The sequence below is a fragment of the Danio rerio genome, chromosome 15 (genome assembly GCF_052040795.2).
Source record: "Danio rerio strain M-AB ecotype USA chromosome 15, GRCz13ab, whole genome shotgun sequence".
Classification (NCBI taxonomy): domain Eukaryota; kingdom Metazoa; phylum Chordata; class Actinopteri; order Cypriniformes; family Danionidae; genus Danio; species Danio rerio.
Genome location: NC_141035.1, coordinates 697,485 through 720,754, shown reverse-complemented (window position 1 = coordinate 720,754; position 23,270 = coordinate 697,485). Strand labels below are relative to the sequence as shown.

The following is a 23,270-nucleotide window of genomic DNA, read 5'->3' as shown; positions in this document are numbered from 1 at the left end:
TGTAATAATAGTTTAATTTTCTAAATATTTCTCGAGTGCTGTTTAGTGTTTTCAGTAAATAAGTGGTTTGTATTTTGAGATTTTGGACACGGGACTTTTATCTCGGCTTGTCGATGACGTCATCACGCCGTGCCGCGTTCCATTTCTGTTGTGAATCTACTCGAGAAAGGTTTGTTTATAAACATTTCATAGTTTGTATTAATGTATCACGCTCATTCAACACTGTAGCTGTTGAACGATATATAAGTAACTTTATTATTAGTGAATATATTGATGAATGTAATGTTTTATTAAGCGTTAATGAACGTTATTCTGACTCTTCCACATCTGAATAACAGTAAAGCTGCGTTTATTTTCTGTCTTTATATCATAAATCAGTTCATCATCAACACCAAATCAGTCTCTGGAGAACAGAGATGAGGACAAGAGACTTTTATTTTAAACTGAGACAAAGCCAGAGATTGAGTCATTTTCCTCTGTTAATGATGCTCTTCATCTTGTCCAAACCCACAGAACAGCAGATTATTATAAAGATGGCGTTTATTAAAGAGGAGAGTGAAGACATCAAGATTGAAGAAACATTCACAGTCAAACATGAAGAGACTGAAGAAGCTTTCAGAGTCAAACATGAAGATCCTGAGGAACAAACAGGTTGGTTTTTATTAGGGCTGCATCTATCGATCATTTTAATGACTGATTAATCTTCCACAGAAATTGATCAATTAATCGATTAATATGGAGTTCTGTGGAGTAAAACAGCAGGTTATATTGTGTGTTCAGAAATGCACTGACTGTGTTCTCAGAGCTGCTGAGGGATTTGTTTTGATAAGTGCACAAAGGTCTCGCGTGCACACACACACACACATTAGACTTTATATTAAAGAATCTTAGGGTCTGAGTGTCCATGTAGCAAGCCTATGTGTGTGTTGTGTTTTATTATCATTTGTTTACATTAATTTAATTGTTTAGTGTAATCATTTGATTATAGTCATTTATATAATTATTTTTATTTAATAATTAAATTCATTAGTTAATGATTTGATTATTATTTTTGATTGTTTTTACATTTTATAATTAATATTTTCCTATAATTATTGATACATTATTATTTCATTTTTGCACATTTATAATCTTATGACTGTGTGAATTCAAGTGACACTCGTTTTCACGAGTAAGAGATGAGAGAATGTCTCCAGTTCAAGGTCTGTGTTGCAGTGTTGTTAAGCAGCAAAATTAAATAATCGCTTAAATGATCTAAGATGATTGGCAGATTCTGGATCTTTTAATCTTGATAACTGATCTCTGGCTAATTTGGTTCTTCAAAAAAGTTTGTGAATCAGATTAAAATGTCTGGATGAACTGATCTGAGATCGATTCGTGTGTTGTGAAGGACAGATCTATCAATCCTCGAAATCATGATCAGTGATGCAACGATTGGCTGACGGCACAGCAGCGTAATGACATCATCTGATTAATATTAATATTCAAAATTACATAAAATTCGCAGTCAACAGTTTGTTAAATATGATACGCAATAACTTTAGACCTTGTTAAAGGCTGCATTGATGGCATGCATGTTTTACAGTTAGAGCGGTTTTTCCTTATTATAGTAGCCATAGTAGTATTATAGTAGCCGTTTTTAATTGGTGTAAAGAATAACTGGTTGTTTACAAAAGCATTTTGACATTGGTAAAGGCGTCTGCAACTTTTGTGAAGCATCAAATCACCGTCATATTAACTGTCAAAACAGGTTTATGACTCCATAAATGTATTATTGCTTTTAAAAAAAGTCACATATTGTGCATTTCTATGATCATACACAAATTGTACTAAAGCGATTAAAAAGTTCATATCAATAAGTTTTCTCTTTGCTCCACCAGGTGGCAGTCTTTGTACTTTCATTACGGGGGTGCAGATTGCATAAGTTTTATTAATATATATAACTTTATTTATTTTATTAATAGCTATGACTTGTATATATATATATATATATATATATATATATATATATATATATATATATATATATATATATATAGTTTAAAAATATTCACTATTTTCCCAAGTGTATGTAACTACTACTGTAAGAAAATGTCAGAATTCGGTACATACTTTATGTATTAACTTTGCTTGAACTGACCCAATCTAGTCCTGTTTATGTGAACTGAACCTGCTTCTGACCAGGTTTGAGCTACCAGAACTGTTGCTATGACAACAACTCTCAGATGTCAAATCGTCAATAACCAAATACAGCTAACTGAGTACAAAGAGCTGACCCCTGGTCAGATGAAGTCTGAGCATTGAATCAAATGCAGCTTATATTATTCAAGAAACTCTGCTCTTTCTTTATCATGATTTCGTCTCCTGCTTCTCATCTCTGGTTTTCTCAGTCAACTCCTATATTTATAGAGGATTGTTTATTCAGTTGAATACTGGTGTCCAGGGCTAGATCTTATTTATCTGGAACAGAGAGTGTGATCTAACAATATAAAAGGCAGAAACAAAGCTTTTTTTGTATATGAACTGATAATCAACAGTACAATTTAACAAATTACTTGTTCCCAACAGGGGAAGCAGTTCTGAATAGGGTGGCACTTAGGATGGAAAATGTTATGCCTCTTGAGCCAACTGTCTGATCTTATGCAAGGCAAATCGCGAGAGTCAGCAATTTGGTTTTTAGATCCAGGAATGTGCTTTGCAGTTAAAATTAGTGGAAAGTGGGATGGCGTAGGCATTTGCAAAGACGTGCTTGGGATGTCTCTGGAATCAAAGGTATGAGGAAAAGAAGGAACGAGAGGAGGAGCTGCTGACGTTAGTCTTAGCGTCATCAACAGAGGCATCCACAAGCTGGAATGCCAGGGGATGGGAAAACCTGGGGAAGAGGGAGTTGGTAGTGGAGGCAGCCTCATGCTAACATTGGCTGTGGGAATCAGAAGGGTATGAGGAAGCAGGGCAGGAGTCTGGGCCTACTCTTTCTGTAGTGACCTTGGGCTTGAGTTGGATGGAGAGGCTACTGGCCAAGGATGAAACTGAGGATACTGTTAGCCGAGGCAAGCTCACACTTCACTGGTTGCTTGTGGAAGTACATGTTGGTATAGCATTGAGAACGGCTTACGAGGATTAAGAATCGACATCCTCCGGACCCAGGGCTTGTCCCTGATTCACTAAAGGCTGTTGCTTGGTTTTGAAGACTTGTTTTTGTCCGGAAGTTGATAAGGACCACTGCAGCCCTTGCTTGACTTCTTTGGGGCTTTGAATGGTGGAGTGACGGAAGGAAGAGGTGCTCCGGTCTGCAGGGAGTTGTACATGGGTAGGAGATTCGCCTTGGTGCTATGGCATGGAACGCTGACGCCTGAACTTGGTTTGTTTGAAACCTACAGGTAAGTGTGTTGGAAATAAACTGTGCAGTTTGAGTTTGAGACCCCCTGATACAGACAACAGGATAATGTCTCGGACACTTACCCTGCCAGACCCGAATTTTCTCATAATGTCGTTGTCTTTACTTTGAAATGTAAAACAATGTATATAGCATTTCTACAAACTCATTATGTATACAGGCTTTATAGAAAGTGCTACCCACAGCATAGTGCAGTCTATGGGAAATGGCAAAAATGTACCAAATTGCATTGAATTCTTTTAACAATATAATATTGTTTTAATTGTAAAATGGTATGTCATCTGTTTTTTCTTTACTGCAGAACTGATGCAACTTAAAGAGGAGAGCGAAGATCAGAATGAGATGGAAGAGAAGAATCAACATGAGGAAGTATCCAGAGAAGAATCAGAACAGACAAAACCGTCTTCAGAAAGAACAGCCCAGAAGACCGAATCTAACATCTGCCATCAGTGTGGAAAGAGTTTCACTTGTAAACAATCCTTTACAAACCACGTGAGAATTCACATCGGAGACAAGCCTTACACTTGCCAACACTGTGGGAAGAGTTTCAGTTGTAAACAATACTGTAAAAACCACATGAAGGTTCACAGTGGAGAAAAGCCCTACACTTGCCAACACTGTGGAAGGAGTTTCACTCGTAAACAAACCTTTATAAACCATATGAGAATTCACACTGGAGAAAGGCCTTATACCTGCCAACACTGTGGAAAGAGTTACACTCTGAAACATATACTTACAGAACATATGATGATTCACACTGGAGAAAAGCCGTACACCTGCCACGAGTGTGGAAAGAGCTACACTTGTAAACGATACCTTACAGAACATATGAGGGTTCACACTGGAGAAAAGCCTTACACTTGCCAACAGTGTGGAAAGAGTTTCACTTGCAAACAAAACCACAAAAACCACATGAAGTTTCACGCTGATGAAAAGCCTTACGCTTGCCAATACTGCGGGAAGAGTTACATTAAGAAACATGTCCTTAGGGAACATATGAGGATTCACACTGGAGAAAAGCCTTGCATTTGCCACGAGTGCGGAAAGAGTTTCACTTGTAAACAATACCTTAAAAGCCACATGAAGAGTCACACTGGTGGAAAGCTTAACATTTGCCATCAGTGTGGAAAGTGTTTCACTTGGAAACAAAACCTTACCAAGCATATGAGGATTCACACTGGAGAAAAGCCTCACAGTTGCCAACAGTGTGGAAAGAGTTTTACTTGTATACAAACCCTTAAAAAACACATGCAGGTTCACACTAGAGAAAAACCTCACACCTCAGTGTGGAAAGCCATCAGTATGGAAAGAGATTCTCTGGGGGGGAAAACCTTACAGAGCATATGAGGAATCACAGTGGAGAGAAGACTTCTATCTGCTAAGTGTGGACAGAACTTCAGATGTACACAATCTGCTAATGCTCATGTGATGCTTCATAATGGATAAAAGCCTCACACCTGTGGATTGTGTGGCAAGAACTTTACATGCATGACATTACTCAAGACACCCGGAGATTCACACTGGACATAAGCTGTTTATATGTTCTCAAGTTGGAAGGAGAAAGTAAAACCTAATTACCACGAGAGAATTCACATTCAGAGATAACCGATTTAGGAGACATCAGTGTTGAGTTTCATAGACAGGAATCATGTAATGACTCACACCAGAGCATGAGGATGATCCAACATTGCTTCTTCAGGTTTAGCTTTACTGGATTCCATGGGGAATCAACCCTAAGCCCAAGCCTGGCTCCATGGTGGGGTCCCGGTTGCGGCATATTGGGTAATGTCCCAGTCCCAGTCATCCCAAGTCTCCTGCAAGTTCCAGGAGTCTCCCGCAAATGCATAGAGACTCCCGGGTGCCCGCAAACGAATTATAATATCCTGGAAACCGCGCGTCTCCCGCCTGGTACTTAAATAGTCTCCACCGCATCCCTCCCAGCTCTTCAGGTACATCGGGCGCAACTCAACCCCACCGCTTTTCAGCTTGCAACTCACCCCCACCGCTCTTAAGGTACGTCGCGCGCAACTCACCCCTACCGCTCTTCAGATACGTCGCGCGCACTGAGTTTGCTCGCTTCATTCGCAAGTGAAATTTACTTCACAACAGACTTGAAATGATTCCACTACTAGAGCAAGCTCCTGCTATGACAACGGTCCTGAGAGTCTCCTGTTTTCCACATCTTCTGACACCCTCCAGTTTTTCTTCTGAAGACGTTCTGCAATTCCATCCGCCCTCGCCCGGTCCTCATCTTTGGTTTTTTTTTACAATTTTTGCAAGTACTTACAATAATGACTAAAGAGCATATTTATCTTTTATTATATTTATCTATTAATTTATTTTAATCAGATTCCCTTTGCCTTGTAACTTTTCTGTGTTATTAAAATAATGCTGTGGCTTTTTCAAATTTCTATATGTAATTATTTGTATTCTGTTTTTATTGCATTGCAATTTTAATTATTAGGTTAGGGTTAGAAGAAAAAAAATTATATATATATATATATATATATATATATATATATATATATATATATATATATTTATATATATATATATATATATATATATATATATATATATATATATATATATATATACTTGTATATACTTGTATACTTGAATATAAAATTTACTATTTTACTTGTAAAAAATGTTTTCCTATTTGCATTTTAATACAAAGATACCTGGTATCAAAACAGCTCTTGATTAGTCAATCTCAGATCTCACACTCACACATTTTTAAAAGTAGTTATCAATTTTTCCAATAATGTTTAGACACGGGACTTTTATCTTGGTTTGTCGGTGATGTCATCAGGCTGCGCCGTGCTCCGTTTCTGTTGTAAAGCTACCCGAGAAAGGTTTGTTTATAAATAGATTTCGATCGATTATTTGTATCATGTTTAGGCAAGATTACAGCTGTTGAATGAGATGTAAAATTAGGTAAACATATTCTTGAATGTAATGTTTTTTAAGCGTTAATGAACGTTATTCCACATCTGAATAACAGTAAAGCTGCGTTTATGTTCTGTCTTTATATCATAAATCAGTTCATCATCAACACCAAATCAGTCGCTGGAGAACAAGAGACTTTTATTTTAAACTGAGACAAAGCCAGAGATTGAGTCATTTTCCTCTGTTAATGATGCTCTTCATCTTGTCCAAACCCACAGAACAGCAGATTATTATAAAGATGGCGTTTATTAAAGAGGAGAGTGAAGACATCAAGATTGAAGAAACATTCACAGTCAAACATGAAGAGACTGAAGAAGCTTTCAGAGTCAAACATGAAGATCCTGAGGAACAAACAGGTTGGTTTTCATCCTCAAATCTCAACATTTGATCCTCATTCAGATCTGCAGCTCTACACTGATCAATATTTCTCAGTAAACTGCTTTATCTGACATCATATTCATCATATTTAACATCTGCTGATTATAACTGCACAAATCGCCAACTTGTTTGGATAAATGTTCGTCTTTTAAACATGATGAACTGATTAGAGTAAAACTGCCAGTCAGAACTGAGGACTGATGCTGGTTTGTTTTTCATGTGGAGTGTGAAAGAGTTATTTTAGGATTTACTGCTGTCCCGTGTTGAGAGAAATCAGAGGTTAGTGCAGACGTGTCTGTGTACGATGTGTAAACTCTAGTTTTAGATTTAATATAAACATGTATTTACTCATCTCCCTTGCACAAAAACAGATCCAGTATATGCCTTAAAGCAGGCCCACCTGTCTGATGTTTTGTCTAAAATGTTTGTAAGAAATGTTCATTTAAACCTTTATTTATTAACAAATATTACATTATATTAAATTATTCATTCATTCATTTGCTTTTCAGCTTAGTCCCTTTATTGTTCAGGGGTCACCACAGCGGAATGAACCGCCAACTTATCCAACATATGTTTTATACAGTGCATGCCCTTCCAGCTGCAACCCATCTCTGGGAAATGTATTATAATATAATATAACAAATATATATAATAAATTTGTTGTGCATTTTATTATTTACTTTTATCAACGTTGACGCTGACGCCCTGTGTATAGAGGAGAACAGACCAAAATAATTGTTATTCTCGATTGCATTGTTTTTGTGATCGCTGGGAGCCAAAATTGACATCGAAAATTTGAGTAATTGCACAACCCTAGTGTAAATCTATTGGTCATTCTTATCTTGTGCCAATTCATACATCTCTGGTAACAGGAGTGTGATCTTACTACAAAACTTGTCATTTTTATCTTGAAACAGGTCATTCATGTCAATCATGTAGATCTGTAAAATACGTTTTGGGGGTGGGGGAAGGGGGGTATTATCACAATGACTGCTATATAAATATTGAAGACTGTATGAATGCACTGATTACTATACAGTTCTATACCACCCTAAAGGACAGATTATCCAATTGATCTCCAAAGAATAGGAGAAGAGTAAAGAAGCCTTACACAGAATATTATGTTCAGTCAAGGCATTCATTTCTTTATGATTAATGTGTAAACATAAATCGTCACAATACAAATCAAATAAAAAAGCGTAGGCCAGGGGTGGGCAAACTCAGTCCTGGAGGGCCGGTGTCCTGCACAGTTTAGCTCCAACCCTAATCAAACACACCTGCTTATAGATTTCTAGTGATCTTGAAGACACTGATTAGTTTGTTCAGGTGTGTTTGATTAGTGTTGGAACAAAACTCTGCAGGGACACCGGCCCTCAAGGATCAAGTTTGCCCATCCCTGGCTTATAGCCCAACACCACGCAGGACATTTGCCAGAGAACACCAAGATTGGCAAATTCCCTACTGGCGCCCTGTGCTCTTCACAAATGAAAGCAGGTTTACACTGAGCATGTGAGTGTGGAGATGCCGCAGAGAATGTTTTGCTAAATGAGATGAGATCCTCAGACCCCTTGTGAGACCATATGTCACTGCAGTTGTCCCTGGGTTCCTCCTAATGCAAGACTATACTAAACCTCATGTGGATGGAATGTGTCAGCAGTTCCTGCAAGATTAAGGCATTGATCCAATGGACTGGCCCACCCATTCCTCAGACCTGAATCCAATGCCACATTGCCCCACAGACTGTCCAGAGGTTAGCGGATGCTTTAGTTCAGGCCTGGGAGATCCCTCAGGAGACTATAAAGAGCATGCCCATCACTTACTGGCTGAATTGCAATCTCTTTATCAAAGAAAGTGTGTAGGTCAGCATAACCGCCACTTGGAGATCATCCTCCATGTTCAGTCGTGGCCTGTATTTATTTTTAATGCATACGAGCACCTTAAGTGTGTCAAAGTCTAACCTGATGCCATAAAACTAGTTCGCTGCAACTGACACTATTGCTTCGTGGTCCGCCCAAACACTAACTTGTATTGTTTTAATGTACATTTATAGGGTGAATATCCTATTTATTTGTCAAATTCAGTCTGACTCTGTTATTATTGATTTGAAGTAACTATCCACAAAGGAGTTGCTAAATCACCCTTCTCAGTTGTTGAAAGTAACCTAGCATTCATTTGCAGCTTTTTGCAAGGTCTTTTCTAGACAAAACTGGAGGAATCCACCAATACCTCCCTGCAAGCAGAGGGTGTTGTGATGGTATAAATCCGAATACTTCAGTCCTTTCTTTTTGACCGATGGGCAAAATTCTGCTTCAAGTCAACCAGTGAGGTCACTAAGGAGAGTGGAAGTAATGACTCATGCTCCCTTAATATTATCACAGAGTTTCTTCGCCCCTTCTTGGACAAGCCGGAACCTAAAAATTCCAGGCCCCAAGCTAAGGGCTCTCCAACCCTCCACTCACAACAGGGGTTCATGTAGTCATCAAGCCATCCAGCTTTGAAGACGGTTCATCAGTGTCAGCAAGGGTATACCTGTTAACACAAAAGAACTGTTGTTTACCTTCTCGGGCAAACCAGAGGATGCATCAAGTCAAAGCAAAATTTACCAAATCAAAACAGAATCCACATTCAAATTTCCCTGACAGAGAGAATTTCTTCCTCGACAGTAAAACTATTCTTGTTACCATTATATATGCTCTCATCCTTCTCTATCAAAATAGAGAATAGTTTTTCTTTTAAACCAACCCCGAGTTTGTTAACTCTTGTCTGAAAGTGCAGAGCATAACCAAATGTACTGGTCTATATGGTTCTTTTGGATAGAGTGAAACTTGATAAAAATAGTGGTTGAGCTCAAAAGATTCAGTCTGGAGTGAAGTCCGATCTTTCTTGAGCTTGAAGGTTCAATCTGAGGCTCCACCTGATAAAACTTTCAAAATATAGTATTTCAGGTTTGTTTGAAACCTACAGGTAAGTGTGTTGGAATTAAACTGTGCAGAGCTGCGGCCCTCCAAAAAGTGAGTTTGACAGCCATGATACACACAATAGGATAATGCCTCAGACACTTGCCCTGCCAGACCAGATTCCATCATCTTCAAAATGTAAAATATATGTAACATTTTCAGTTTAAACTATTAAACTGGAACATTGATTTTATAAATTTGTATTTCCACAAAAGCATTATGCATACAGGCTTCAAAAGTGTTGCCCACAGCATAGTACAGTACATGGTACATGCCAAAAATTTCCGAAAATGGATTTAAGTCTTTAACCATATAATATGTTTTAATTGAAAATTCAATTAATTGAAATTATTTGTTTCATACCTACAAAGTTGTATTTGTCTTTGTTCTCCACTGTAGACCTGATGCCACTCAAGGAGGAGAGTCAAGATCCGAATGAAAGAGAACAGAAGGATCAGTATGAGGAAATAAGTGGAGTAAAATCAGAACAGACAAAAACTGCTTCAGAAAGACCAGCCTGCAAGACCGAACCTAATACCTGCCATCAGTGTGGAAAGAGTTTCACTCGCAAGCAATCCTTTACAAAACACATGAGAATTCACACTGGAGAAAGACCTTACACTTGCAAACAGTGTGGAAAGAGTTTCACACAAAAACATATACTTACAGAACATATGAAGATTCACACTGGAGAAAGGCCTCACACTTGCCAACAGTGTGGAAAGAGTTTCACTCAGAAACATATACTTACAGAACATATGAGGGTTCACACTGGAGAAAAGCCTTACACTTGCAAACAGTGTGGAAAGGGTTTCACTCAGAAGCACATGCTTACAGAACATATGAGGATTCACACTGGAGAAAAGCCTTACACCTGCAATCATTGTGAAAAGGGTTTCACTTGTAAACGAAACCTTATAGAACATATGAGGGTTCACACAGGAGAAAGGCCTTACCCTTGCCAACAGTGTGGAAAGAGTTTCACCCAGAAACATAAACTTACAGATCATTTGAGGGTTCATACTGGAGAAAAGCCCTTCACTTGCCAACAGTGTGAAATGAGTTTCACTTGTAAACGATACCTTACAGAACATATGAAGGTTCACACTGGAGAAAGGCCTTACACCTGCCATCTGTGTGGAAAGAGTTTCACCTGGAAACGATACCATACAGAACACATGAAGATTCACTCTGGAGAAAAGCCTCACACCTGCCAACAGTGTGGAAAGAGTTTCATTTGTAAACAAAAACTTCTAAATCACATGATGGTTCACACTGAAGAAAAGCCTAACGCTTGCGATCAGTGCGGAAAGAGTTTTACCCTGAAACATATACTTATAGAACATATGAGGGTTCATACTGGAGAAAAGCCTTTCACTTGTCAGCAGTGTGGAAAGAGTTTTATTTGTAAACGATACCGTACAGAACATATGAAGGTTCACTCTGGAGAAAAGCCTTACACTTGCCAACTCTGTGGAAAGAGTTTCACCTGGAAACGATACCATACAGAACATATGAGGATTCACACTGGAGAAAAGCCTTACACTTGTCAGCAGTGTGGAAAAAGTTTCATTTGTAAACAAAATCTTGTAAAACACATGAAGGTTCACTCTGGAGAAAAGCCTCACACTTGCGATCAGTGTGGTAAGAGTTTCACTTGTAAACAAAACCTTCAAAACCACATGACGTTTCACACTGGTGGAAATCGTTACACTTGCCAGCAGTGTGGAAAGAGTTTCACTCGAGAACAAAGGCTTACAGAGCATACTAGGATTCACACTGGAGAAAAGCCCTACACTTGCCAACAGTGCGGAAAGAGTTTCACTGGTGAACAAAACCTTAAAAACCACATGAAGATTCACACTGGAGAAAAGATGTACACTTGCAAACAGTGTGGAAAAAGTTTCACTTGGAAACAAAACCTTACGGAGCATATGAAGATTCACACTGGAGAAAAGCCTTACACTTGCCAAGAGTGTGGAAAGAGTTTCTTTTGGAAACAAACTCTTATAGAGCATACAAGGATTCACACCGGGGAAAAGCCTAACACCTGCTGTCAATGTGGAAAGAGTTTTACTTGGAAACAAAACCTTATTGATCATATGAGGATTCACACTGGAGAGAAGCCTCACAGTTGCCAACAGTGTGGAAAGAGTTTCGTTTGTACCCAAAGTCTTAAAAGGCATATGAGAGTTCACACTGGAGAAAAGCCTCACACCTGCCATCAATGTGGTAAAAGTTTCTCTTGGAAAAAAAACCTCACCGAGCATATGAGGATTCATGCTGTTGAGAAGCCTAATGTCTGTTAAGTGTGGACAGAGTTTCAGATATAAACAATCCCTTGATTTCCATGTGATGCTTCATAATGAATAAAAGCCTCACACCTGTGGATTATTTGGCAAGAACTCTACATGCATAAAATTTCACAAGACACCCGGAGAGTCACACCGGAGATAAGCTGTTTATATCTTTTCAAGTTGGAAGGAGAAAGTAAAACTTAATTACCAGGAGAGGATTCACACTCACAGAAGAATCAGCAGTCATTAGTGTGGAGTTGATAGACAGGAATCATGTAATAACTCACACTAGACTAAAGGTGCTATCACAGCATTCGCATCCTGCCAAAAAAAGTCCCTGAGTAAGGTTGGGGTTGGGTTGAGACTGGCTTGGTTCCATGGGGATAAAGCTTCCCACGTCCAAGCCTCCACTCCAGGCCTGCTCCAGCGTTGGCCCCGGTTCCTGGATTTTGGGATACACCATGGTCCTCGATTTTTGTTGTGCTTATAGGGTTTTTATTAAACTACACTCAGACCCATCACCTAGGACCTTTTTGCCTTGGTAGACCCTAGCAGGGCCATTAAGCCCCGGACAACATAGTCCCTAACATAAGATTGTGCCAAATCAAGTAGACGTAGCACTGGCATCTGTATCTGTACATTCAGTAGACTATCATAGATACATTTGTGATGCAGTTATTATGTAGCTTTTATATGACATAAGGCACAAATTTTAGTAATTGTTATTTAGTAGTTATTCCAGTTATTCCTGCATTGTAGAGGTGTTGTAAATCTGAAATAATTCAATCAGTACAGATCAAAATTGTTATGCGTGATATACAAAGGACAATTTTCAAGGCACCCACATTTCTGTCAGTATGTGACTGGTAGTATGTATATTTGTAGCCACCTACTGACTGGCAGAAGATTGGCATGTAATAATGCATTTATTTTTTTGTGGTGCTCAAGCATGCTTTACAACTAAAGTTCAAGAACTGAAAAAAAATGTAAAAGGGTACAGAAAATAGAAGGACAAATTGCAAAAAGGGAACAAACAGCTACAGAAGTTCACGTTTGTAGGATTCAGAAAATAAGTGGGTTTTAAGAAGTGAAATAAACCTAGAAATACTATTGACGCAGCAGATGGTGTGTGGGAGAGAGTTCCAGAGCTTTGGTGCAACAACACTGAATGATCATCTGACCGCCATAGAAGCGAGATGATGTTGAGGGACAACAAGAAGCCCAGAGTCAGGGAATTGCAATGATCAGTTGGAGTGTAACAAGTGAGAAAATAACAAAGGGAGCTGAGGGCGCACTGACGGTATGCTATCTGAACTGTGCCCAGGCACGTTTTTAGATTTGTTTAAGAAGTGTGAGTGCTCTGAATCAGGCTCAGGCACGGTTCTGTTGGCCGGCCCTGGCCCGGTTGGAAGAGGTGTGCCAGAGTGTGGTTCACTTGGGCTTTGGCGCGGTACGCTTGTAGTGTGAGTGCAAAGCACGCCTGAGCCCAAAACTGAAAACCTGACGTCACTTTTAGGGGACTATTTCGTTTGAATTTATTAATCATTTATCAATATCAATGAACGCAAACTGTCGTAGTTTATTAAAGACACAAACCCCTCACTGCACGTCAGCTGCACCTTCAGGAAACCTCCTAATTCCTGCAGCACGAGGACTTTTATGATAATTTATGAGCGTCAAAAGTGGAGCATCTGTTCGGCAAAGTGTTTGACTGCGTGTCACTGCATCCCAAACGACTAAAAATAATACAAAACGATATAACTAAAGCGATCTCCACTGTGCTGGGCGAGAGCGCTTCTCTTCCTGTTAAACTGAACAGTCACATCTTCTATGATGCAAGTGTGCCCAGGTCTGGTAGGTAAAAATGCAATGTGAGTGCAGGCCGAGGGAATGGGGGACAATCGCGCTTTGGCATGGTTCAAGGCAACTGTACCTAATGTGAGTGCGCCCTAAGGAATGTATATATAGGAATGTATATACGGTCTTATTCTGTAAACAATGTATGTTCTTAACGGTTTGTTCTTAATTGTTTTGTTTTATTTATTTTTACTGTCTGTTTAGACAATGTTGTAGCACCTTTCATGCCCAAGACAAATTTCCTCTCGGGGACAAATAAAGTTAAACCTAAACCTAAATGTAGTGATTTGATAGTAAGAGCATTTTTAATTGAATGCGATGTGGTACTGGAAGCCTAGGGTGGTTTGAGCTGAGCGTTTAGTATGAGTGAGAATTCTAGAAGCAGACTTTTTAAGGTATTATAACTTGAAAAAAGAGTTTGCAAGTAAGCTAATAAAGAGAGAATTGCAGTGGGCATGATGTGACGAGTTGAGAGTTTCAGTCTTTTCTATTGATAAATGGACATAGCTTGGCGATACGACGTAGGAATGATAATTGGGTGATGGTATTAATGTAAGCCTGAAAGGAGAGAGAAAAGTTGGCTTCCGAGTAGTTGGATAAAACTGAGTGATCCAGGTTGGGTTTCTTTATAATAAGTTGGGTTATTGCAGCGGTTTCGAGCTCTAGAAGAAACAAAGCAGATGTATATAATGTGTTGTGCTGAAAATGTTGTTGTGCTCTAATTTAGACATGAAACCTCCAACACTATATTGGGCAGTGCTTCAGTTTCATTGTCCAACCCCTGTACTTTCACAATCCATATCAATTGTGTTTTGTAGCCATAAATATATTTTCCACCACAGGGGGCAGTGTGGTGGAAATTACATTTCTACAGTTTGTTGTGAAGAAATTAAAGATGGCTTCACTGATTAGCTTTGAATTGATACTAGCCTTTCATGCCTCTAATTTACTTTAATTTTGTTATGCTTTTTTTTTTAAAACACCTTCGAAGGTACAGCATGTTTGGAAATGATGTAGAATAAATGTATTACCTTATCAAGCAATATTTACTGTGATTTTTCTTCATGTGCTATTGGTGTAAATTGTAATTCCCTCCATCTTGAAAATGTGCTCTGATGTCTTTCACAAACTTTTTATAGCGACTGTACAGTGTTGTGCTGGAAATAATGATAATATTGATAATAGTCTCACATTAATGACTATAACTATTTCACTACTGCTTGAATAAGATACATTAATAGATACTAGATAAATAATCTTTTAAAATGTTATTTCATTGTAGAAGTTTAAAACTGTGGGTGTGCGACAAGGGGAAAACAGGGATTTTGAAACCTAAAAGGAGGTTGAATAATTTGAAAGAAATATAATAGAAAGCTAGTACATTTTTAAAAGTTTGTTTTATTATTAGTTTGACAAAGAAAGAGGAATTTGAACAAAATATATTTTTAGATATTTGATCAAAGGACTGAAGTGTCCGTAGTTAAAGAATTAATCGTGTGTGTTTTTGTGTGTGTGTGTGTGTGTGTGTGTGTGTGTGTGTGTATATATATATATATATATATATATATATATATATATATATATATATATATATATATATATATATGTGTGTGTGTGTGCGTGTGTCTGTGTGTTTGTTTGTGTGTGTGTGTGTGTGTGTGGAGAAAGATAGCTGCTCATTTTGTAAACTTAACTTATCTTCACTTGTAAATAATATTTTGCACAATTTGGATTTTAACAGTGACACCTGGTATCAAAACTAATTATATATGTACATTTTTAATTCGTCAGAATTTCGCACTCTTTATTTTTAGTTATTAATCTTTCCAGCAAATCAGTGGCGTGTGTTCTGTGATTTTTAGACACGGGACTTTTATCTCGCGTGTCAGTGACGTCATCAGGCAGCGCCGCGCTCCTGTTTGTTGTGAATCTACTCGAGAAAGGTTTGTGTTTATAATCATTTTATCGATTATATAAATGTGTCCCGTTCAGGCAAGATTACAGCTGTTGAATGATTTATACAGTAACGCCATTATTAGTGAATATATTGATGAATGTAATGTTTTATTAAGCGTTAATGAACGTTATTCTGACTCTTCCACATCTGAATAACAGTAAAGCTGCGTTTATTTTCTGTCTTTATATCATAAATCAGTTCATCATCAACACCAAATCAGTCTCTGGAGAACAGAGATGAGGACAAGAGACTTTTATTTTAAACTGAGACAAAGCCAGAGATTGAGTCATTTTCCTCTGTTAATGATGCTCTTCATCTTGTCCAAACCCACAGAACAGCAGATTATTATGAAGATGGCGTTTATTAAAGAGGAGAGTGAAGACATCAAGATTGAAGAAACATTCACAGTCAAACAGGAAGACATTGAAGATATATTGAGAGTGAAACATGAAGAGATTGAAGAAACAGTTACAGTCAAAAAAGAAGACCCTGAGGAACACACAGGTTGGTTTTCATCCTCAAAGCTCAACATTTGATCCTCATTCAGATCTGCAGCTCGACACTGATCAATATTTCTCAGTAAACTGCTTTATCTGGTATTAATCATGTTTAACATCCGCTAAAGAGATCTTTGCACAGACCTGCCTGTAATTAAACACTGTTTAGGAGACTGTTCAACTTGTACACATGATGAACTGATCCTGGTTTGTATTTTCTGTGGAGTGTGAAAGATTTACTTCAGACATTAACGCCACTCGTTACTTTGTTGAAATATTAACTAACTAGTTATTCTCTAATACCCGCTGCTTCTTTCTTAGAAAGTTAAACAATTAAATTTGACCGTTAGTTCTTATCTTGTGCTTAAATGACCATCACAGAGCTTTAATGACAGTGAACTTGTCTGAGATTGTTCATTAGCCCCTTTCACACAGTGATACCGGTAAATGTCCGGAAAATTTCCGGAATGACTTTACCGGTATATTCAAAAAAGCGCTGTTCACACAGGCGAGGACGTTACGGAAATTTTCCGGAAAAGAGCATTCACACATCCATTCCAAAATACCGGTAAATTCTGACATCATTCACCAGAAATGAGCTGTAAACGGCTGCGCTTGTATTTGTAAACATTTGACTAAATTACAAACTCTGTGGATGATCAATATTGTGAACAACTTTCGCAGGATCACTTTCGCATGTCGAGATGTTCATAATATGTGCCTGTGCAGGTGCTCACAGGCTGTTTCGCAGGCACACGCAAAGCTTGAAGGTAAACAAACAACGGCTTGTCATAAGCATCTCATCGATGATTATTTATACAGTTGGCATTAAGAAGAACATATAAACGTGATCTGACTAACTTCTAGCAGCTAAATGTGTCTGGAAAAATATTTAAAGGCTTTTATTCTCATAAACCGCGCGGACGTAAATGCGTCTGACTGTTGTGATTGGCTAAAGCAGGTGTCTCACGTCAGCACGTTCCAGACGTGCACGAGCTTATTACGTCAATCTTCCTTCTGCGTTCACACAGCGCAAATTGCCGGTAATGTTACAACTTCTCTTTCCGGAAAATAGCCAGAACGAATTTACTGGTATTTTCAAAAAGGACCTGTTCACACATACAGACCTTTCCGGAAAATTGCTGGTAATTTTCCGGAAAGGTCTGTATGTGTGAAAGGGGTTATTATGTCTCAGAAACGTCACTGTATGACTACACTGGAAATTACATTGTAGGGCTGGGCGATATAGGCAAAAAATTATATCTCAGTATTTTTAGGAGGAATGACGGTATACAATGGATATCCGGTATTTTCCCATAAATGATTACTAGAGAGTTAAAACCTTTATTAAAACTTTATTAAACAGTTTTTGAGCAAAAAAAAAATAATTCAAACAAAGGGGTTTCCTCCCTGTTTACAAATAAGCAGCTGCACATAAAATAACAGCTGCACAAACTCTTTGATAAATAAATACAGTACAGGTTTTTTTTTTTCTTGCTTCACACTATACTCAGCTCTATTGTGCTGTTGTGCACATGACAAAGTAAACAGAACCGTAGAAAACGGCTGCATTGTCCGAGCCAAAAAAAAAAAGCAAAACACTTTAATAGTAACACAACACAAAATATTTAACTAGAATAAATGTAAATGTGAAACAGTATTTAATGTCACAATTACAGTGTTGTTTTAAGTAATCCTGTATACCGCAGTTGTGTGATTTATAAACAACAATTAAATGCGCTGTATGTGTTGTTTTAGTTACACGTTTACATGTATTGTGCACAATTATTAAACAGTGCTCATATCAAAGATATCTAAAGTGAAGTCTTTCACTCCATGTAAAAAATCCTACACTTTTTCTTTTGTTTTGACTAAACTTGTTTTACTAAATATTAAATAAAGAGATGAAAACGAATAGACTATAGATATGAGAAGTAATGAAATTGAGTGCTGTGATGAAATGCTGGTTAAGCATATAAATGTAAACAGTCATTATAACAGAGCAGAACGCAGAGCTCAATGTGTTATAATGTAAATGTAAAGAAGAGACCGTCGTGTTATAAATACTGAACTGCTAATCAGTGTTTATTAGGTGGTTTCACTTACGAAATGCGCTATAAATTCCTCCCATTTTTGCGTTTTTATTCTTGTGAACACATTCAGGTGCTGCTTGTCAATTTGACAAGGCTTCTACGTTCATTCTTGCTGTCAGTTGCGGAAGAAATGATGGATAAAAGGTTTGTGATAAACCGCTGTGACAGCTGCAGGCGCAACACCAGCACTGCATGTTCCTCCATGTTGCATCAGTGATGGGTCGTTCTTGAACGATTCGTTCATTTTGAACAGATCTTTTGTTTGACTCATGGAGTGAATCATTCATTTGCACTCAAGCGGTGGACTAGAGATCTGCGCGGGACTAAATTTTGAATCCCGCTCCCGCCAGGTTTTAGCCCGAACCCGACCGCTCCTGCTTATATTAAGAATTTGTTGTCCCGCTGCCCGACCCGCCCCGTTTTCTGGCCGCCGCGCCCGATCCCGTTAAAGAGCGGGGGGAGAACAAAACCGAAAATCCCCCAGCTATACAGTCCAGACAGCCAAGCTGTCTGTATAAACACACACACAGCACCAAGCACACACACACAGACAAAGCTCTCTCTCTCATACGCACGCGCGCGCGCACTAACACACACACAAGCACCAAGCAGACACACAGGCGTTTGCTGTTATATCAACTCAAAGGGTTGTAATACCATGTATCAAGTACCAATGTAATACCAAAAGGTTTTATATAAAGGTATATAAATACTGAGTCGCGCCAGCTCCGGGCCGCAGCGCACATTACTCTCGGGCCGATTCCGGCACGGATGCAGCAGCGTCAGCTCGCTTACGGCCGCCGCATCTGGGCCGATTGATCTGGGCCGGAATCGGACAGTGAGTCCACAACAGCATCCGGCCCGAGTCCGGCAGCCGAAGTGGTAAGTCTCCGGCAGGCGAGAATCTAGCCGGAACTAGCCCGAGTGTATTTTGCTATCTGGGAAATCTCTCTCTCTCTCTCTCTCTCTCTCTCTCTCTCTCTCTCTCTCTCTCTCTCTCTCTCTCTCTCTCATTCGCGCGCGCACTAACATACACACACACAAGCAACAAGCACACACATAGGCAAAGCTCTCTTTCTCTCTCTCTCATTCGCATAGCAATATCCGCGATATTGCTAGACAGCCCGCTTCCGTCCCAAATTATACCCGTTTCCGACCGATCCCGCGATTTATTCGGAAATTTATTCCCGCACCGCAGAAATCTTGTCGGGTCCCGTGGCGCCTGTGGGACAGCCGCGGGAATGCAGACCTCTACGGTGGACTTCCACATTCTGGTTGCTTGCCGCTGAACCGTGTCATAGCTTATTACCTTAAAGTTGACTCAATTTCAACTCTCCTCAACGCCCATACCGGCAAAGACGCGCCGCGCTGCTCCTCGCCGCTTATTGCTGCCAGATCACAATGAAAATGAATGACTTCCGGCTACTTTGACGCTCTCGCCGCTTTCAGTGTGAACGTGCAGTTAGTGGTCTTCGGATGCATCCTAAAGTATCAAGAATATCTTATATGAAGCATTAAGGTTACAAGAAAGTTTAACTCGCAGCATAGTCCAGTTTTTGTTTTTAAAATGCATCGACTTCAGTAATCAACAATATAGTATTATTTTAGTGGAAAATTTAGCTGTGCTATTAATTTTATCATCTATGTGGTTTTGTCTGCTTTTTCCATCAAAGACCCGATGCCATTCAAAGAGGAGAGTCAAGATCAGAATGAAGTAGAAGAGAAGGATCTTTATGAAGGATGTCGTGACTTGAATCGGAACAGTCGAACACCCCCTCCTCATGGAAAAAGAGCCCAGAAAGCTAAACCCTACACCTGCCATCTCTGCGGGAAAAGTTTCACGCGGAAAAAGATCGTTACAGACCACATGAGGCTTCACACTGGAGAACGGTTTTACGATTGTCAACATTGCGAAAAGAGTTTCGCTTGGGAACAAAACTTTAGGCACCACATGAGGATTCACACTGGACGAAAACCTTACGTCTGCCAACAGTGTGGAAAGAGTTTCACTTGGAAACAAAACCTTAGAGAGCATGTGATGATTCACACTGGAGAAAAGCCTCACAACTGCCAACAGTGTGGAAAGAGCTTCATAAAGAAAAATAAACTTACAGAACACATGAAGGTTCACACCGGAGAAAAGCCGTACACATGTCAACACTGCGGAAAGAGCTTCTCCATTAAGGGGAACCATAGAAGACATGAGTTATGTCACACTAAAACAAGCCTTGCTCCTGATAAGAGTGTGGAAAGAGTTTAAGACAGGGGTCAACACACTTGTTACTGGAGGGCCGGTGTCCTGCAGAGTTTATCGTCAACCCTAATCCAACACAGCTGAACGAGCCTAGGTCTTACTAGTAAGTAAGGTCTGACTAGGTACACTTGAAACTTCCAAGCAGGTGTGTTGAGGGAAGGTGGAGCTAAACTGCAGGGACACCAGCCCTTATGAACAATTACTTGATTCCCATGAGATGCTTGAAGTAACTTAACAATGCAGACGCCAATAATTGAGTCTGGGCTCGGTTTTTCAAAAGGTTTAATCCGGATTCAATTGATCCAGATTTAGTAATGTTTTTTGTGACCCGTGATCACGTAATCCAGCTTACTTTTTAAGCCAGTTATTCAAAGCAATATGGGATTGGATCAATCTGATCAGGATATGAACTTTTCAGGATCACTAAATCTAGATAACAAGTGCTCAAACAGGATAGGAAATCACAATGTAGGACTATAGATATGTAAAGAGCAACACATAGAATAGCCAGTGTGGGGTCAGCATAACTTTATTTTTATTTGAAATGAAAACACACACACACATTTAAAAAACTAAAAACAAGTGAAATCCCCAGCCCATCCTCTTCCAGCAGCCCGCTCATCTGAGGCCTACAACACAAACACTGGACAGTGAAGATATTTACAACAAGCATCAAATATAGATGAATTAAAAAAAAGACTTAATGTCAAAAACTCCACAGTAATTTCAGACTTCCTCATCTGATGTGGAGAGAGCAGCTTGTCTGAGCAAAGCCTTTAGGAGGCGGATGTCAAGTCTGGCCTTGGTTTGCTGCAGTTTGGTCAGTCAGTTGTTCCTCTGCCAGATGATGCTGTGCTTCTGCCCTTTCAGTCTCTTTCTGCAGTTGTTGAAAGTGATTTTAAAAATCAGGGATTGCCATTCTTTGCCTATTTTTGGTTATTCTGTAATCATTGCATGTATCACTAATAAATATTCTAAAAACAAAAATATTTTCCATTGTGATGAATATATATATATATATATATATATATATATATATATATATATATATATAGTTAATGACAGAATAAAATGTATTGTTTTTGGTCAATTTTGGCAGCTGTTTGGGGGATTATTTTATCAGCATGAGCTCTTTCTACTTTGCTGTACGTTAAAGCCTACCTATTCAATTCAATTCAGCTTTATTTGTATAGCGCTTTTACAATGTAGATTGTGTCAAAGCAGCTTCACATAAATGGTCAGAGTAACTGGAACAGTGCAGTTCAGTTTTTACTGTAGCCTGATAGATGAACAAATACAGTTAAAACCTTATGAATAAATAAGATATATTGTAAGATACTGCACGATCCAAATATTATTTGATGCTTTTTTTTTTTTTTTTTACTTTTCATTACATTTTGGGCATGAAATTCCCGCTGAATCCACCCTTCTGATGGGAAAAGTTAAAACAGAAATTGGGGGACAAATTAACGGGGGCATATATTTCAGGGGGCTAATAATTATGAGTCCAACTATATATATATATATATATATATATATATATATATATATATATATATATATATATATATATATATATATATATATAGTTGAAGTCAGAATTATAAGCCCCCTGTTTATTTTTTAACCAATTTCTGTTTAACGAAGAGCAGATTTCTTCAACACATTTCTAATCATAACAGTGTTATTAACTCATCTCTAATAACTGATTTATTTTCTCTTTGTCATGATGACAGTAAATAATATTAGACTAGATATTCTTCAAGACACTTCTATACAGCTTACAGTGACATGTAAAGGCTTCACTAGGGTAATTAGGGTAACTAGGCAGATTAGGGTAATTAGGCAAGTCATTGTATAACGATGGTTTGTTCTGGAGACTATCGAAACATGTATCTTAAAGGGGCTAATAATATTGACCTTAAAATGGTGTTTAAAAAAATTAAAACTGCTTTTATTCTAGCTGAAATAAAACAAATAAGACTTTCTCCAGAAGAAAAAATATTATCAGACACACTGTGAACATTTCCTTGCTCTATTAAACATCATTTGCGAAATATTAAGAAAGAGGGGGCTAACAGTTCTGACTTCAACTGTATATATAATTTTTTAATGGTGTGCGTACTGTCATGCAGATATTCCAATGATTCAGCAAAAGCATAGAAACTCTAATTCTGGTTAAAATGTGAAGATGAAACTGTACAACAGAAGAAAAAGGAAAATGTAGGTTAGGAATTGTTTTGGAATCGGGTCATGAAGTCCCTAAAGACTCCCAGCTCTATTAAATAGTGGAATACAGGATATGTTATTTACATGAACATGAACACAAACTCTATTTAACTTCCATGTTCTCCATTAAAATGACAGCTTACAAATTTATTTAAAAATTACATTTAATATTATGAAATAATTTTCCCAGTGATGGGTTGCAGCTGGAAAAGCATTAGCTGTGTAAAAGTTGGCGGTTCATTCCACTGTGGTGACCCCAGATTAATAAACGAAAAAGAAAATTAATGATTAAGGAATAACTATTTGTGTTATGTGTACCTTTTAAAAATAAGTGATTTGCTGATCAACAAATGTAGAAATGCATACCTCTGGATATTAATATTTTAATATTTAAACATAATA

At 38.4% G+C, this 23,270-nt stretch overlaps 2 protein-coding genes across 4 annotated transcripts; both read left to right on the top strand.

The window, feature by feature from the left end:
• The first annotated feature begins 121 nt into the window (after positions 1-121).
• On the top strand, positions 122-14,877 carry LOC147840489 (uncharacterized). Of its 3 annotated transcripts, none has more exons than XM_088651204.1 (4): positions 122-169; positions 514-651; positions 3,699-4,645; positions 10,275-14,877. In XM_088651204.1, the coding sequence occupies exons 2-4, from the start codon at positions 534-536 to the stop codon at positions 11,991-11,993; spliced, it is 2,784 nt and encodes a 927-aa protein (XP_088507330.1). In that variant the 5' UTR covers positions 122-169; positions 514-533; the 3' UTR covers positions 11,994-14,877. The 3 variants fall into 3 exon arrangements, 2 of the variants coding, with proteins under 2 accessions (XP_088507330.1, XP_087139648.1); XR_015508895.1 differs by lacking the exons at positions 122-169; positions 514-651; positions 3,699-4,645 and adding exons at positions 6,199-6,255; positions 6,568-6,705 and having other exon boundaries at positions 10,084-13,939; positions 14,122-14,877; XM_087283522.1 differs by lacking the exons at positions 122-169; positions 514-651; positions 3,699-4,645 and adding exons at positions 6,199-6,255; positions 6,568-6,705 and having other exon boundaries at positions 10,084-14,877.
• Positions 14,878-15,725: 848 nt separating this feature from the next.
• Positions 15,726-21,626, top strand: LOC101883622 (uncharacterized). The gene is made up of 3 exons (XM_087283675.1): positions 15,726-15,781; positions 16,129-16,299; positions 20,059-21,626. The coding sequence occupies exons 2-3, from the start codon at positions 16,143-16,145 to the stop codon at positions 20,643-20,645; spliced, it is 744 nt and encodes a 247-aa protein (XP_087139801.1). The 5' UTR covers positions 15,726-15,781; positions 16,129-16,142; the 3' UTR covers positions 20,646-21,626.
• The last annotated feature ends 1,644 nt before the right edge of the window (positions 21,627-23,270 follow it).